At 37.4% G+C, this 17003-nt stretch overlaps 1 protein-coding gene across 14 annotated transcripts in view; it reads left to right on the forward strand.

Moving 5' to 3' along the window:
- The window catches only part of NFIB (nuclear factor I B), a 236187-nt gene that overhangs the window by 142606 nt on the left and 76578 nt on the right, over nucleotides 1-17003 (forward strand). For all 14 annotated transcript variants that reach the window (XM_042453790.1, XM_042453800.1, XM_042453789.1 and 11 more), the window contains exons 4-6: nucleotides 8598-8666; nucleotides 11596-11716; nucleotides 12442-12560. In XM_042453790.1, the coding sequence (XP_042309724.1) occupies nucleotides 8598-8666; nucleotides 11596-11716; nucleotides 12442-12560 (309 nt within the window). The remainder of the gene's footprint in view (nucleotides 1-8597; nucleotides 8667-11595; nucleotides 11717-12441; nucleotides 12561-17003) is intronic.

The raw sequence follows: 17003 nt of genomic DNA on the forward strand, positions 1-17003 counted from the left end.
TATCCAAATAATAACCAGCATAGTTTCCAAGATCAAACAGGATCTGATGACTTTAAGGAGTACCTAGTATTTAATGAAAATTTTTAAAGTAGTGGGTACTTTGAAGAATTTTTCAATTTTTATCTGTAGGTTGAGAACGATTATGCTATTTATTTCTACTCATTGGCTGTTTTATAAAGTGTTGCAGAGAAAATTGTGTGGATTCATAGAATGTAAGATATAGTGGGGGGAAATACATCATGTTTCAGAAATATAACTTATTCCTTTTTTCCCCTGTTTAAACACCCAAAAATAGTAGAAAAGAAAAGAAACTAACTCTGGTAGTTATTAGACTTAAGCAATATCTGTACTGATGTTGTTTATTGAGCAAAGTTAAGAAGGAGGCCTTGGAGGGGGCTGCATGATCCCATGTCTCACCCTCAGTGTATTAAATAAAGTTTCAAGGCAGGTGAGAGCACACATCTTCAAAACTGTTTGGATTTTTTTTTCTAATTTCAATTGCTTTCATGCTTGCGGATCTCAAAAATCTGTCCAAAGAATTCTATTGTTCTTTGTTATCTGATTCTGAGGAAGCAGTCAGGTGTTGAGCAATGAGCTGAGTTCAGTGGGCTGAACAAGGAAAAACAAGCTTAAATTAAAAACAGGGAAGACAGAGATACCTGTTGGCCAGTATGAACTTGGATTTGGGGAATTCAGCCTGTTCTGAAAGGTGTTGTGCTTCTGAAAAGTCAGGTTTGTATCTTTTGGGGATTTCTTGATCCTGCACTTGAGTCAGCCTGAGTCCCAACTTTTGGAGAAAGGCATAAATTCATATCATAATATAATAACAAAAATACACCATCTATGAACTTTTAATTAGATACCGAGTGCCCAAACTGCAACCCAAAACTCAATTATTTATTGCAAAGTGCCACGTCCCTTTGGCTTTCTAGTAACAAGCCCTGGCAAACTCTGTGCTGGGGCGACGGCACAAGTGCCCACAGAGAGGGCTCTCAGTGCCACCTCTGGCACATGTGCCATAGGTTCACCATTACTGATATAGTCTGTATGTTTTTGAGCCTGTCTGATCCAGCAACATTTATCCATGTCTTTGTTACATCAACTTAAGTTGTAACAACGCTGCCATCCTTCCTCTGGAAATGTCAATTTGTACAGAATGTAGTAGCACCAAGGCTGCTAACTGGTGTATAGTACCATGGCTACATCACTCCAGTAACATCTGAATTGCTTGGCAGTAGTTTTTGAAGACTTAAAACAAGGTATCAAGTTGAATCTTTAAACTTCTAACCACTTTAACTGCCTGACTATCTGAGGGACTGCCTCTTCAAGTATGAGTAAAATCCCTTTTAAAGACATCCATGGTTTCAGAGGCCCCCTTGTTTGAAATGCAGAACAGTCTTTCCAACAAATTGGAAAGTAATTTTTCTGGAGCACTAATTGGGCCCTCTTCAATCCATTTTCATGAAGGGGCACAAAACATATCTTATAACCTTGATGTTTTGAATTACTTTGACAACTAAAGTATTATTATTTTTTTGTTTTCTGTTTTTTTTAATGTTCCTTTTGAGCTTTAGAAGATGACATGGGTGATTGCATGGAGAGGCAGACAGATAGACAATACAGTGGTCCCTTGCTATCTGAGGGAGATTGATTCGAACCCCCACTTCTACCCCATAGATATAAAAAAAACCATGGCTGCTCAAGTCAGTATTTAAAATTTAATATTACCTGCAATTGACTTCAATCAGGCAGAGAAGCGGTCAGAGGATATTAGCGGAAGCTGCAGTGGCAAGGCCCTAGTCACCAGGCGTGTATTCTTTTTCCTTTGACTGCAGTGATTATGCTCTTTTCTTCAAAAGGCAGAAGCTGTGGCTGCCTCCCGTGCTAACTCTTTCTTGGAATTGACTTCCATCAGCCAAGGAGGAGGAAGCGGTGGCAGAAAGCTCTGAGCACCAGACACTTGTCACCTCTAACTCCCCTGCTGACCCCTTCCAGGGATTGACTTCCACCAGCCATGGGGGGACGGGGATGGCAGGGAGCACACAACCTGCTGCTTTCACACTTTGAAGGAAATATCAGAATCACTACGGCCAAAGCAGGGAAAATGTATGCCTGGTGCCTATGCCTTGCCACCGCAGCCTCCTCCACAGTCCTGGTTCTCAGCCTGACTGCAGTCGATCCCAAGTAATTTTTTTTACCCAGGTAATGCTTCTTAAGAAGGTAATGCTTCTTAAGAACCAGGTAATGCTTCTTAAGAAGCATTACCCAGGTAATGCTTCTTAATTTCAATCTGTGGCTGCTTAGGTCTGCACATAATGAACATGAAGATATCCAAGGTCCCCTATACTGTAGAAAGAAGTTCTGGAAGAGCTGTGTCATTTTGGGCCACACCATACTTGGAGGAAATAATTTCTCCTGTAATAGTGGTGGGAAACATTTTAATCTGCAACATACAGCTTGGAAATGATGTTTTAGTAGTGGCAGGTGGCCTTTGTTTTTACAGCTCTTCTGAATGTGTAATCATTAGTTTTTCTTGAGTTGTATGTGATTCTAAGCACAGATGGTTGCATTATTTTATTGGACCGCAACTTACCCTCATGTGGATAGGGATCTAACCAATATGACAAGAGTGAGAAAGATGATTTAAGTTTAACAGTCCCTTGCCTAACTCATGGTTAAAAATTTCAGTGCCAGAAATTATGTAAATAATATTGAATCTGGAATATTACTGTAATTTTCAACTGGATCAGAAGTCATATTGGTCTGCTGTTATTTAAGTATATATTGATTTATTTTTATACATGTTCTCTCTTCAGCAACACAAAATTAAAGATTTTGAAAGTGATCATGCTCCCACTAAGTCTATCATTACTTGGTGACAGAATATCCCAGATGTGCCTCAGTTGAATGTGGTGTGAATAATGTTGTTCACAAGCAGTTATTTACATGGAACCTTCAGTTTTGTTTCTAAGAAACCAATGACATTTTGGATTTGTTTTGTGTCTCGTGCTGTTTCAGTTGCCATTCTGTGTGGAATTTAAAAGCTCAGTCGACAAATATAAAAATGAACTATGGCTTAAACCAGTATTTATTCTTTAAAAACCTATTTCTGGTAAAGTGTTTAGGATGCCTTTCATTCCAGATATGGAACCTATCTATCAGTTGCACATATCAGTGTCATGATTATCTTGCTTGCCCCTTCTTCAGTGACAAGAGGTCAGCCAAGCTTTGGTCAGTGTCATGAGACCAGAATAGGGGAACGGATGATCTCTACTTTTCCCATCCCCAGACATGTTTGTTTTAACTCTGAGTTAGTGTTCATAGTGTGCCACTAGGACTCCTTTAATCTAGTTTCATAGAATCGTAGAGTTGGAAGAGACTACAAGGGTCATCCAGTCCAACCCACTGCCATGCAGGAACTCTCAATTAATCCAGTTTAATCCACTTTGAGACCACTTTAATTGGCTCAGTGCTAGAGAATTCTGGGAATTGTAGTTGACTGTGGCACCAGAGCTCTCTGACAGAGAAAACTAAATATCTCACAACTGTAGTTCCCAGAATTCCCCAGCATTGAGCTAGGGCAGTTAAAACGGTCTCAAACTGGATTATTTCTGCAGTGTGTTTTGGACCAGAGGGCCTAGTACAGGGGACAATCCAAAGTGCTGGCTTTAACCTATAAAGCTCTATGTAGCCCAGGTCCATGTTTTTTGAAGGACTGTATTCTTCTTTACAAATCTGTCCATAATTTGAGAACCGCTGGGAATCTCCTGTCTCTCCCACCACCTTCTGGTGGGAGGGAGCCCAGGAGAGAATCTTCTCAGTGGTTGCCCCCAGACTCTGGAACTCTCTTTGTAGACTAACACCCTTCCAACGATTTATTGGGTTTTCCTAATTGTTGTGCTGTTGTGTGTGTGTTCAGTGGTGTATGTTTTGATTTGGTTTTAATTTTTTGATCATTTAATCTCTTTTTAACTTTTGTATTTTGGGTATTTTTAATTATGGATGCATCTATACTGTAGTAATAACACAGTTTGACACCACTTTTAAGTGCCATGGCTCCATCCTACAGAATCCTGGAATCTGTAGTTTTGTGAGGCACTAACATGCTTTGCCAAAGAAGGCTAATGGGCTTGTAAAACTACAGAGCATAGGATTCCATAGAATTGAGTTATAACACTTAACAAATTGCATTAGTTTTACAGTTTACATGCACTCCATGTATTTTTAATTTGTGATAAGCCACTTTGAATCCTGGATTGGGGAAAAAGCAGAAAATAAAGAAAGAAATGCAGCACAAACACACAGGCTTTTGCTTGTGCATCTGCTCAGGATGCGGTTGGAGCCTTAGCTGCCTGACAGAAGTGAAGAAAGCCCACTTGCTCCTACTCTCATCAGATCTGAGCAGAGAAAGACTGGTAGAGGTTTGTGTCTATGACTTCCAAGGAGATAGAGAACAGGCTCAGGGGCTGTGAAAGTCCTCACAGTTTCACTGCCCCTTGTTGGCTCTCAATAAGTATAGGGACTTGTTCTTGCACCTGCTCAGGAACTGTTGCTTATCTGGCAGATGTAATGAATGCCATCATGCTTTTCAACTGGAGAACAGCTTCTCTTTGTCCCAAACCTCATTTGTTGTTGTCATGAGTACCTGAAATTTGTTGTCCCTCTAGACTGTAGGGAGCAACTTCATAATATATATCTAAAACCATTGGCACATAAAAAACAACAACCCACCTTTCTCCTGTTTTATCAGTACACTACCATCATGCCAGGCATCTGTGGCTAAGGAAACTTCTACACACACATTAAAAAGTAAAATACTGTTTCTTACAACTCTGAAAATACCTGTTGCTGTGATTCTGGGTTTGTTTTATGTCTGATTTTAAATCACATTATTAACTCTCATGGTGTAGGCCCTAGGGGAAAGTTTAAATTTAACTAGCAGTCTCTGAAACAGTGTGTTCAGCTATCTTCAAGAATAGGCAGTGATAATGAACAAACCATGTTCCCCAATAATTGTTTATTGAAAACAAAATGTCACACATGACAAGCACTGATTTAATTTTCTGTATGGCACCATGCAAAAACTCAGGGGCTGCAGCCATACTGCAGGATTAATGCAGTTTGACACAGCTTTAACTGTCATAGCTCCATCCTGTGGAATCTTGGAATTTTAGTTTGTTGTGGCATCAGAACTCCCAAACAGAGAAGGCTAAATATCTCACAAAACTACAAATCCTATGTTCTTGCACAATTTCTCTACATTTAAAAATGACTTGCTTTTAATTATTGCTCTTACTTTTTTTCATTTCTGTATTAATTTCATCTTCTTTTAATCCTATATCTGTGAACATGAAATAGTGTCACCATGCTGGATCTAGAGTTCTAGACTCTTGGATAACAAAATTTGAATCCCTGATCAGCCATGGTAACACCCTTAGAGCCCTAGAGGAAGGCATCAGCAAACATCCTTCCCATCCCTCAAACTGAATAACTCTTACCAAGAAAACTGTATGATAGGGTACTATAAATCAGAGTTGACTTGAAGGCACTTCGCAAAAACATTAATAATAATATTATTACCTAAATCTGTTATAATAATTAATTTTATTATAAATAACATTTGAAATTTCATTTCCCATGCTCAGCATGGTCTGCAGGAGAGTATAGGGTATTATCCTGTAATTTGAGGCTTTTCGGGTACTTCAGAAATGAAGTAATTACATTTCTCAGTTTTCCTTCGCAGCTTGTACCTGGAGAAAGCTTGAATATTTTTACAGCAGTTGTTTTGGAGATGTTTACTCAGCATTGTGCACATGTCCAAACCATTACCAAATCCCCGTGCTGAAACTGGGGAAAAAATTGTAGACTTGTCCTGATGCTGGAGTTTGGGGGGGGGGGGGGTCAGCTCAATTGTCTGTAGTAAGAAGGTGTAACTTTGAGGGATGGGAAGGGGCCTGGCACCTTAGTATTTTGGCATGTTATAAAGTCCAGTTATAATTTGTGGTATCCTGACAATAACTGTTAATACCTTTGTTTTGGTGGTCTGCATACATGTAAAATCTGCTGATGACTACAGTAATTTTTTAAAAAATATGCCAATACAATTTAAAGTACTTGATCATCATCATACAATCTTTGACTAGTCAGTTGAATACTTTTCTGACAAGTAAAATGCCCATCTCTAGAACTTAAAGTATTAATTAATTAATTCATTACGCTATCTATACCCCGCTCTTCAGCCCTAAAGGCTCTCAGAGTGTCTTACTATTATTATTATTTTTAATTAGATGGTTCCCTGCCCTCAGGCTTACAATCTAAAAGACAAAACACAAACGGAGAAGGGAATGGTGGTGGAGAAGGGGATCAAGTCCACTGGTTCCTCTTGAGGCTTGGACCATGGCAGATAGACTGGAGGGACAGCCTTTCTTCTTGCTCTGGCTAGCCCTGATGGAGTTGAGCCTGCATTTTCACTTCCTTCAGGCCAGATGATGACAGATGGCATGGAGGGAGGGCTCTTCTTCTTCAGGCTAGCCCTGATGGAGTTGTGCCTGCCTTTACACTCAAAGTACAATCTAAGAATACCTTTTTCTTCAATTGGCTCCTTACCTTGTGATTTTTGTACTATCAAAGTTCATTGATGAAGTTATATAAGTTCTACGATAACCAGAAATGGTTATGCATGCACATAGTTCTATTCATACAATTATCATTAGATTGACAGATAATTTACCAAATACTAGTGCATAACAATAAGTATTTGCCTTGAGAACTTTGTTCTTTTCATTCAAGTTACTGCAGCGATTAAGAAGTCTGACAAACGTGGGCCTCGAAAGCATGCAATATTTTATATCATAAACTTGTAGCCATTGAAGTTTGTAATTTTGTTCATATTAAGGTAGAGGAAAATCCATTTTTAACTACTAGCTTGAATTTTTTGAAAGTCAACATAATCTTCAGGTATTTCTCTTTTACAGGCTATGTTATGACAACTTGGACCAAACCTGTCTTTTAGACAAGGCTGCACACAGCACTTGGGTCTTTGCCCAGTGTTCACAATGACACTAGTCTCATAATTGTAGCATTAAAGTAGGGGTTTTCACACCTTCTTAAAAAAGAATGCAATTAACCTCTCCCAGCTCTTTGCTCTATAGATATAGAAACATTTGGTTTGATTGACCCCCTGATTATAACCAATTACATTGTTCAGAATTTTGTAGGAAGTTTCTTTTCCTCCACCAGATTTTTAAAAGTAGCAGAGAATAATTAGTGAATTATTCTCTTCCATGTGACTTTATCTTTTGAGGAGGTTTTAGTAGTAAATGACATTGTGTAATAGGTTTAAATACTGAAGGATCTGGCCATCTGCTAGAGTAATTTACAAATAAATATCAAGACATTTCATTTAAACATCTTTTATGAGTAAATGGCAAGATGACCTATCGTAAAACACTATGTTGTTGCTGTTGCTGCTTCTGTTTGCCTTCAAGTCTTTTCTGACTTATTGTCACCCTGTCATGGGGTTGGCAAGATTTGTTCAGAGGGGCTTTGCATGTTTCTTTAACTTGGTACTCAAAATAATATGATGATGTTTTCAGTAGAAGTCATCGTGCTGTGGCTTAGTTTCATCACACATACAACTGAATAATTGCGTTAAATGTTCAGATTTAGCAAGGACCTTCTACTTCTTAGCTTTTACTGCTTATCTGCCAAGATTAAAAATATATATATAATGTAAAATATAAACAATATTTTCTGCCACATATCTGGAATTCAAGTATATAGTAATGGTGGACTTAGTAATTACATATCATCACCCTAATTCCCTCAGTATTGAAGTATATCATGTTTACCTTCCTACACTCAATGGCACCTTTGGAGTGCAACTTGCATTATCAAGCAGTGTGCCTAAAATGATGTGTAATGTAGCATACCAGAAGTCTTTTAGAACAGTATTGTTCTAGTTGAAGCTTCAAATGTTAATATTTTTAAAAGGAGACTTAACAGTGTCTGTTGTATTTTTCTAATGCATTTTTGCTTTCAATGTTGCTCTTTTAGTTAACAATTTGTAAGCTGCTCTGATAGCCTTTTGGCTGAAGAGCGGGGTATAAATAAAGAAATTATTATTATTATTATATTATTAGCATCTCTCTAATGAGAATGGTCTATGCTGCAGCCCTTCCTTCTATTCTCTGTCCTTGTTTATTAAATTCACTGCTCAAAACACAGTTTTTTTCTCTTCTGGCCATTCCTGAAGTACAGGAAATGCTTGTTAAAGGAAAATTTGTAATTTTCTTGTTTCAGTTTCACTGTCTGTCCTAGTCTATGCTACTATCACTTTCTCTATAAATCAACATCTAAATGTATAAGGAGAAAGAAGAAAATAAAAGAGAATATTACATATTATGATAACTTGTGCCACATTGGGATCTTCCAGATTGGTCTAAATCAGCATGACTCCTTGCAGTGTGGCTCCTTGGGTTCTTGTCATGTTCATATTAACTCATTCCATTATTTTTAGAGGCTGTTTGTTTTGGGGGGAAATATTACTTTTAATGCTCCTTCAGGTGTACTAATTGCATTCTTGTTTTTCATTCCAGTGTATCTTGAAGATAGTTTTGTAAAATCAGGAGTCTTCAACGTATCAGAACTGGTGCGAGTGTCTAGAAGTAAGCATTTTAAAATTTTAAACATATTTGTTTATATGCTTTATATTACTATTACTTTATATTACTATATTATATTTATTATACTATTTTATATTTATTTTGGTTAAGATTCTATAAAGATTCTAAAACTAAAGAAGAAAGATCAAGTTAAAAAAAATCAGAAATACATCTGTGAGACACTCTTTCTCCCCAGCCTCTAGATGTTTAAATATATTAACACAAGGATACCTGCTGTGTTCACAAAAAAAGTAAAGAAACAGTGGTGGCAGAACCAATATTTTTCAATTAACATTCAGTTTGATATAGCTGTAAAATAATAGTAAATTCACTGAAACTTGAAATCCCGTAGAACCAGTGAATTTTTGAAATATAGTACTGTAAATTAACTGATTGTCTTTGAGAAACTTATTTTTGGATTAATTGTATTTACACAGTGCCTGTTGAGTAAAGTCAGTTTCTCATAGGATTCTATAGAATAAAGTCCACAAAATAAGCAAGACTGCAGTCTGCCTTTAACATTGAGCTACTGTCACCACATGTGATAGGACTTGCATCTCTTTCTTTACTGCCTGCTGTCCTTGGCATCACTCAAAGCCCTGAGGCCCTTTTACAATACACAAATAGAGGACTGCGATCCCATTTTAACTGCTATTGTCCTATCTTGGAATTTGCAATTTAGAAAGGGTTTTTAAGAATTTTCAACCAGAAAGCTTTAGCACCTCACCAAACGATAAATCCCAAGATTCCACAGGATGCAACCAAAACAATTAAAGTGGAACCATTGTGTTACAATAGTGTACTGTGGATGGTCCCCTCCTCTAGAAGGTTTCGTAGCTCACCAAAGATGTTTTAAGGGTATGTATTGGCTATAGGCAGCAGAAATCACTCACTGGACACCTCCCAGTTCGGTCAGCAGAGCCAGCACCATTGGATCTTGATTTGTGACTATAATTGTATTTACATACTTAGCAGTAACTCTCATTGACCTCAGTGGGATAAACATCTTAGTAAATCTGTAATGAATTGCACGGCAGGTCTATTATTCAGCTACCTTTTTTGAATAAGCACAGCAAATTGTATTTTAAGTAACACTATTACAGGCATACAACTGAAACTACCAGGTTTGATTTAATGAAGTCTCAGGCCATGTTATTCAAACAATTCAATTCCCTTCAGAGTTTTATAAATCAAGCTTTGCTTATAGGATATAAACTTAGGTTATCTTGAACATCTTGGTAATGAATGGAAATTTACTAAACAAGCTGCCTCATGTCAACAAGAAAGGAAATGTAATTTAAATCAGAAAAATTAAGAAATAAATGGAGTGAGTGTGCTACTGTACATGGTTATTGCTGTGAAAGTTTGCTGTCTGCATGCTGCTTGTACAGTTGCAGTTGATAGTTTCTTTTGGCTAGACCTAACAATTTTGTGTCCCTGTTCTCTCAACCAGAGAGTATTTTTGCACTGTCAGTCTGAGCAATTCTAGTCAGTATAGCTCATAGTGAGAAATACTGAGTGTTGCAGTCCAAAATCTAGAGAGCATTGATACTGATCATGTTCTTTCCATCCTTGTTACTATGTGTGCATTGTAGTCAGCATTCTTGGTTGTATAACAAGGAAAAGGCAAATAATATTGAAATCTTTTATCCACCAGGACAACTTCCCACAGTTAGGTAAATTATCTGAACAAATATAAGAATATATTATATGATTTATATCATATATGATAAATGACCATAGTATTTTGTCACTGAGTGGCAGTCAGTGTCTTGTGACTTGAAGGCCATTCTCACTACCAGCAGGTGGAAGTTTTTATTTCTATTGGTGTTTCCACCATACCAGCATCCAGCTTTCTAGAGTTTTTGTATCTACAGTGGAACCTCGCCATAGGCGGGCGCGCCATACGCGGCCTTTAGCATACACGCTCAAGCCGCGGCGCGTGCGTGGGGCGGCACATCCCATTCAGTTGAATGGGCATGCGCGCCTGTTGCGCCGCGTGCACCTCCGCGCCGCCGTGCACAAGCCACCATTGTTTACAATGGGGGTTGAGCATAGGCGGAAATCGCCATACGCGGCGGGATCTGGAACGGATCCCCCGCGTATGGCGAGGTTCCACTGTACTTTTATAGTGTGGGAATATCTCAAAACTTATGTGTGAGAGGACTTACCTGTCTATCTACATAATATTCATTAAAATTATTAACAGTTATAAAAATCAATAGCATTTGCTCAAACATTAATTCCATCATGTTTATTGACTTATTATTTGGTAAGTATAGGGTGGTTCTATAAAAGCATCCATTTTTAATTTTCAAAATTGTATTGCTGTCATTCAGAAATAATCAACAGTGAAAACAGTTATAGTTGTATTTGGCTTTATACTTTGACATGTAGTAAGTTTAGAACTTCTGCCTTTTGAAATAGCAAATAAATTGTAATGAGAATTTCATGGTAGCACAGAATATGTATACATCAAAAACAAATAAATACACAAATTTATTGCATGCAAGTTGTTGGAGTAATGAAAATAAAAATAATGCATGTAGCACTTAAGCTAAAAATTATTGCAGAATAGAGTTTATTTTCCATAAGGTATTCTGTTTTCATAAGTGCATATTCATATTGTATTTAAAGATCATTATATTATTTTATTGTTTTATACATAATATGGAACTTACTATACTCTTTTACAACGTGTGTGTGTATGGTACTTGTTCAAGTAATTTTCAGTTTTTTCTGTTCATTTTTTGACAGTGACAAAACTACAGTTCTTGAAACAAAGTAATGGCACAATGTCAGCAAGAATAACGCTTGCTATAGTACTTGTTTTTCATTATTCAAAATGTGTGTTGAATTTAATGCACCTGCATTGAACATTGAAAAGTTATTCAGATAATAGAGCTGACAGTCTTTATGCTCTGTTCTTTAGCGCCGATAACCCAGGGAGCTGGAGTAAACTTCCCTATTGGAGAACTTCCAAGTCAACCATACTATCATGACATGAACTCGGGTGTAAACTTACAAAGATCGCTATCCTCTCCACCAACCAGGTGAGTTTATTACAAGAAGATCTAGTTACTGATACTTGATTACAGTGCTTCTCACCAAGTGAATCTGGTGATGGTGGCTGTGTAATAATGTGAACATAGTATTTGATTTGTAACTTTATCATGCTTTGTATACTATAATGCTACTCCTTAATCAGTTACACCTGTGTACATTAAATTTTGGTAAATATTTGTTGGTGAAATAAAAAAAAATAAGTAGCTATTTTGACACTTTTTGTGAGATCAGCACCTGTCACTGAAATAGAGTGGAAGTTTTCAAATATCAAGCCTTGTTATCAAAATGATCTGCACACCCACATTTAGCTCACATTTGGCTAAATGACAAGTAGTAATTTGTTAATTTAAGAAGTGCAAAATCTTGGTTCTTCTGAGAATCTAGATAATCTATGTTAATTATTTTATCTGTCACATTTACATACCACTTTTCTTCCAAGGAGCTGAAAGTTGTGTATGTGGTTCCTCCCCATGTTTATCATCATACCAGATTTATGAGGTAGAGAAGGCTGAAAGATAGCAACTGGCCCAAGGTCACCCAGTGGGCATCCTGACTGAATACATTTTAAATCTTCCTCACCTTAGTCTGAAAAGCTTAACTGTGGGTAGGCAGAAGATACAGATAGATTGGGATCTCTAGGTAGACATTGACTGATTTAGCGCAGACTGATAAGGTTTTCTGACCATAAATACTGTTTCTTATATATTTACAGTAAGAGACCCAAAACTATATCCATAGATGAGAATATGGAACCAAGCCCAACAGGGGACTTTTATCCTTCCCCAAATTCACCAGCTGCTGGGAGTAGGACATGGCATGAAAGAGATCAAGGTGAGTAAATCTGTATTATTTAAAAGTTCTTAACAGTGTGTTCCTGTGTGTATTTACTCAGAAATAAGCACATTGATTCAGCGGGATTTATTACCAGGAGATTTATAAATTGTAAGATTGCAGCCTTATATTTTGATTTCTGTAATTTCTTTTAAAACTACAATTACACTGTTGCATTTCAGTTTTAAAAAGAGAATTAAAATCTGAACTAAGATTAAAATATTTTCCAGAAAGATTCACAATTCAGTGTTGGTTATATTTAAAGCATACCATTTGAAATGAGAGCCAGTGTGGTGTAGTGGCGTGTGTGTTGGACTACGACTCTGCAGACCAGGGTTCGAATCCCAGTTCGACCATGTAAACCCACTGGGTGACCTTGGTCAAGTCACACACTTTCATCCACAGAGAATGACAATGACAAACCTCCTCTGAAGAAACTTGCCAAGGAAACCCCATGATAGGTTTGCTTTAGGGTGTCCATAATTCGCAAGCGACTTGAAGGTTCACAACAACAACAACAACAGATTTGAAAATGAATGAAAATAGTTATTCACAACTCAACAAATTTTATTTATTACAGTTAGGTCCAAAACACACTGCAAAAAATAAATTAATTATTTAAATCAGTTCATTCTGTTTTAGTCAGGTAGTCTTAATACAAAGGTTTGCCTTGATCCAAATTCATAGCTAAATTACAATAGTAATAGTAGCTAATATGCCATTATATTGTTGAAATCGGTTCATGTGATTCAACTCTTTAAATAACATTTCCGTATGTAGTTAAGCAATCAAAATTTTGTAATGTTGACTAGATTATTTTAGTTTATCTTGCTTTCGCTCTGTCCATGGAATTTTATGACCCCTGTCTGCCATTTTAAAGAGCTCTAGTGTGTTAAACAAAAGTACTTAGATTACTTCTGTGTTTTCTGTCACACAAGGTGCTATTTTTTCTTAATCTAGACAAAGGATTCATTAGCTTGAAGAATCTGTTATACATATTTTCTTTCAAAGATTTAGCTCACAATAGTTTACACAATTCCTTAGTTATATTTGCAATATTAGCAGAAGTTCAGTTCTGGACCCCTCACAGATACTAAAAATCATAGGAACTCAAGTTCCATTATCACAAATGGATGCTGAAGTGCATGTGTCCACACCACCATGGACAATAATGCATGCACACCATTGGCGATAATGGGCTGTGCTCATCTGTCGATGTCTAGTGTGCCAATACAGAGGGACGACTGTAATAAGATGGTTTCTAATTCATTTATCAACATGAATAGCCCATGTTATGCAGTTAGATTTGGTTTGAATTTATAATAGTCATGAATTTCTATATAATTTTTAAAGTAACATTTAGTTTTTGTAGCTTTATATGGCTTCTGCCGTTGTTTCAATAGTTAATTACACTATAGAAAATATTTGTTGTGCCAATGAAAAAGGTCCCTTAGCTTTTATTTGATATCTGTGGATTTCAGTCCCTTTGGATCATAGCCAGTTCAGTTTTCCCCTTCCTCTCTTCCTTTTTCAGACTGTTATAAACATTGTTTATTTGTGTTTATTTGTACATTCTTTCCACTTGGCCCAAAATATTTGGTTATATTGTATTTTTCCCATTATGTGGTGAATTACAGTGGTACCTCGGGATACGAAATACCCAGGTTACGAATTTTTCGGGATACGAATAAATCCCATAGGGATTTATTGTTTCGGGTTACGAAAGTTTTTTCGGGTTACGAAAAAACTCCGGCGCTGTTTTAAATGGAGCCGCGGCATAGCCGCGGCTTTTTTCCCCATTAGCGCCTATGGCAATTCGGCTTACGAAGGTTTTTCGGGTTACGAAATTAGCCGCGGAACGAATTAATTTCGTAACCCGAGGCACCACTGTATAAAGTGTGAAACTTTCATTTAGTTATAGCTCTTTGTAAGCAGGGGAAGACTAAGCTCCCACACATACACACACCACCTAAGGAGCATCTATACATTTGTGATCTTAGTATGAACATTCTCTGGGACTGTTCAAATAATATCCTTGACCTCCCCCCCCCCCCATATTTACACGGAGAATGATAAAAACTGATCCTTCCCTCTTCCTCCTCCACTGCTTTCGTCAAATATAAAAGTGACTGGGTGTGATCCAACATTGACATTCTGGTGAAAGAGATGTTTTTATCAGTGAATCTAAGAGACTTCCCCCCCCCCTTCCCCAGAGCTTCCGAGGTCCCCTTCACATTCTGCTCTGGAGGGTAGGGAAACCCTGTGGAGCAGGTTATTGGGTGGTGTAAAGTGCTATAGGGTAAGGTCCAATTGTATTAGCAGTAGTCCATTAGCATAGTCTGGGATTTAATCTTTGGCTATATCAAGAGATCTCAATTTTCCTATATATTAGCACAGTTTGAGAAAATAATTGCTGTATCCAAGATTTTAGGAAATTTCACATTCATCTTTGTACAATCACTTCTCCACATGCCAAGGAGAACAGAGAGGAAGAATGCATGTCCGCTGTCTTTTCCCAATCCTTGAAGGAGGGGGAGTAATATCTGGACAGTCTTTCTGTTTTGTTCTCAAGGGATTTTGTTACCAATTTTGTGAGAGTCACCTAATTCTTAAAATGGGATGCTTATATAGAATAATCTTAAATTCCTTGTCATGGTGGTCTCTGCATAGTTCTAGCTGTGGAGTGCAGAGTTCTGTGGTGCTTAAGCTTTGGTGACCTTCAGATAACAAGAAAAATGTGTCTGAATGTATTCATGAGTATAGCAGAATAGATGTTTAGGGGCTAGGATTTATTAAAGTGTTCAGTTATCGCTATTTTTTTCTTTCATGTTCTTTGCAGTATCTTTCTTTTGTTTTGTTTTGCTGCTTCTATAGTTTATTCTTTCTATCTGATAATTAGTATTAGCTTATAGTAATGCAAGTGTTTGTGCTGTTGCATAGATTACTTGGAATCCTATTAGTCTGTTAATTTTTGCATTGCATTGCTGTGCACTGGGCATGGTTACTGACTTGATTTCTTTGCTGTATCTTCATTTAGTTTTAACTTATGTTTCTCATGTCACTTTACCTTTCTTAACCGAATGCATAGTCTTCCACTCATGTGCTTCAGAAATGAGTAACATCTTTCATTGTTAATTAGACTGTTGGCTAGTGCATCCTGAATCTGTAAGCACATGAATTCCAGACTTTGTAAGAATGAAGGATGTTTGGATTAGATTGGCTTGCCTTTAAGAGGGTGGGAAACATATTATCAGAACAGGCTTTTCTGGATCTCCAGAAGCATAGAGGCTGATGTTTTTGTTGCCATGATCAGATACATTTGAGTTCTGATTTTGAGGCAAGCACAGCATCAACAAGATGGCTTTGATGTTCTGAGTTGGTAAGTACCAGGGGACCTGACACAATTTGTTCCCAAGGATCATCGTCTGTCCAAGTAATCTGCTTACTAGTTACACATCTTTCAGTTTCATGCTCTTCTCGGGTTCAGAGTTACTGAAATTTGTGGAGGCTTTGGTTCTGCTTTCCTCTAACCTCAGACATAAGGGTAGGAAGAACCTGCGCTTGCGAAGGGTCTCCATACGAGAGAACTTGGTATCATCACAAAGGAGAACGAAGAAATAATATTGAACACATTGCTGCTTTCTTAAGATTCTGAGGCTAGTAGCAGAAGATGAGGTTGGTTATAACCTCAGTTCACATCCTCCAGTGCCATAAGAGTATGATCATGCAATAATGGCAGGCACAGCTTTTCTAGAAGGTTCCTGAAGCTCAAGAGCACCCGAGATCTTTGCTCCACAACTATGAATATGCAGAACCACACTTATTGGTAAGTAATATATTTCTAATTTTTCAAATCACAATTTGAGAAGAGAGGGCATTTTATGAAATTAAGAAACGTTCATCATGGAGATTATATTTAATTTTTTCATATCCTGATAACAATCCCAGTTCCCAAATGTCAGTGCTTAAGCAACCCCAAATGCTTCTTTATACAAAAGGAGGGATGTGAACATGCCCGGGGGAATCATACAATTTTCAGAAGTACAAGAAACATTAGAAAAGATATTCTAGTTGGGGAAACCATAAGTAGACAACAAAAGAAAAACAGTATAGAGTGAGTAAGTCAGCCATTAAATACTGGCTATTGGGAGCAAAAAATAGGAAGCCAGGGTAGGAAAGGGAGTGGAATGGCATTTCTCCCTCTGTTCCTTCTGTCCCCTCTCTCTTCTCTTCTCTTCACTTCTCTTCTCTTCTCTTCTCTTCTCTCTCTCACATAGTAGTTAAGTCAAAGTGTTCAGCATGGTATGATACTTCTTTTAGGCATACCTGTTGGCTGGTGGCAACCAACATTCTGTTTGTTAATTATTTCAGCATAAATTTTCCTTACTTGCTAACTTAGTTAGTTGGGAAACTATTTTGAAATAGTGTAGGTATGAGGTATGA

This window comes from Sceloporus undulatus, chromosome 2 (assembly GCF_019175285.1).
Source record: "Sceloporus undulatus isolate JIND9_A2432 ecotype Alabama chromosome 2, SceUnd_v1.1, whole genome shotgun sequence".
Classification (NCBI taxonomy): Eukaryota; Metazoa; Chordata; class Lepidosauria; order Squamata; family Phrynosomatidae; genus Sceloporus; species Sceloporus undulatus.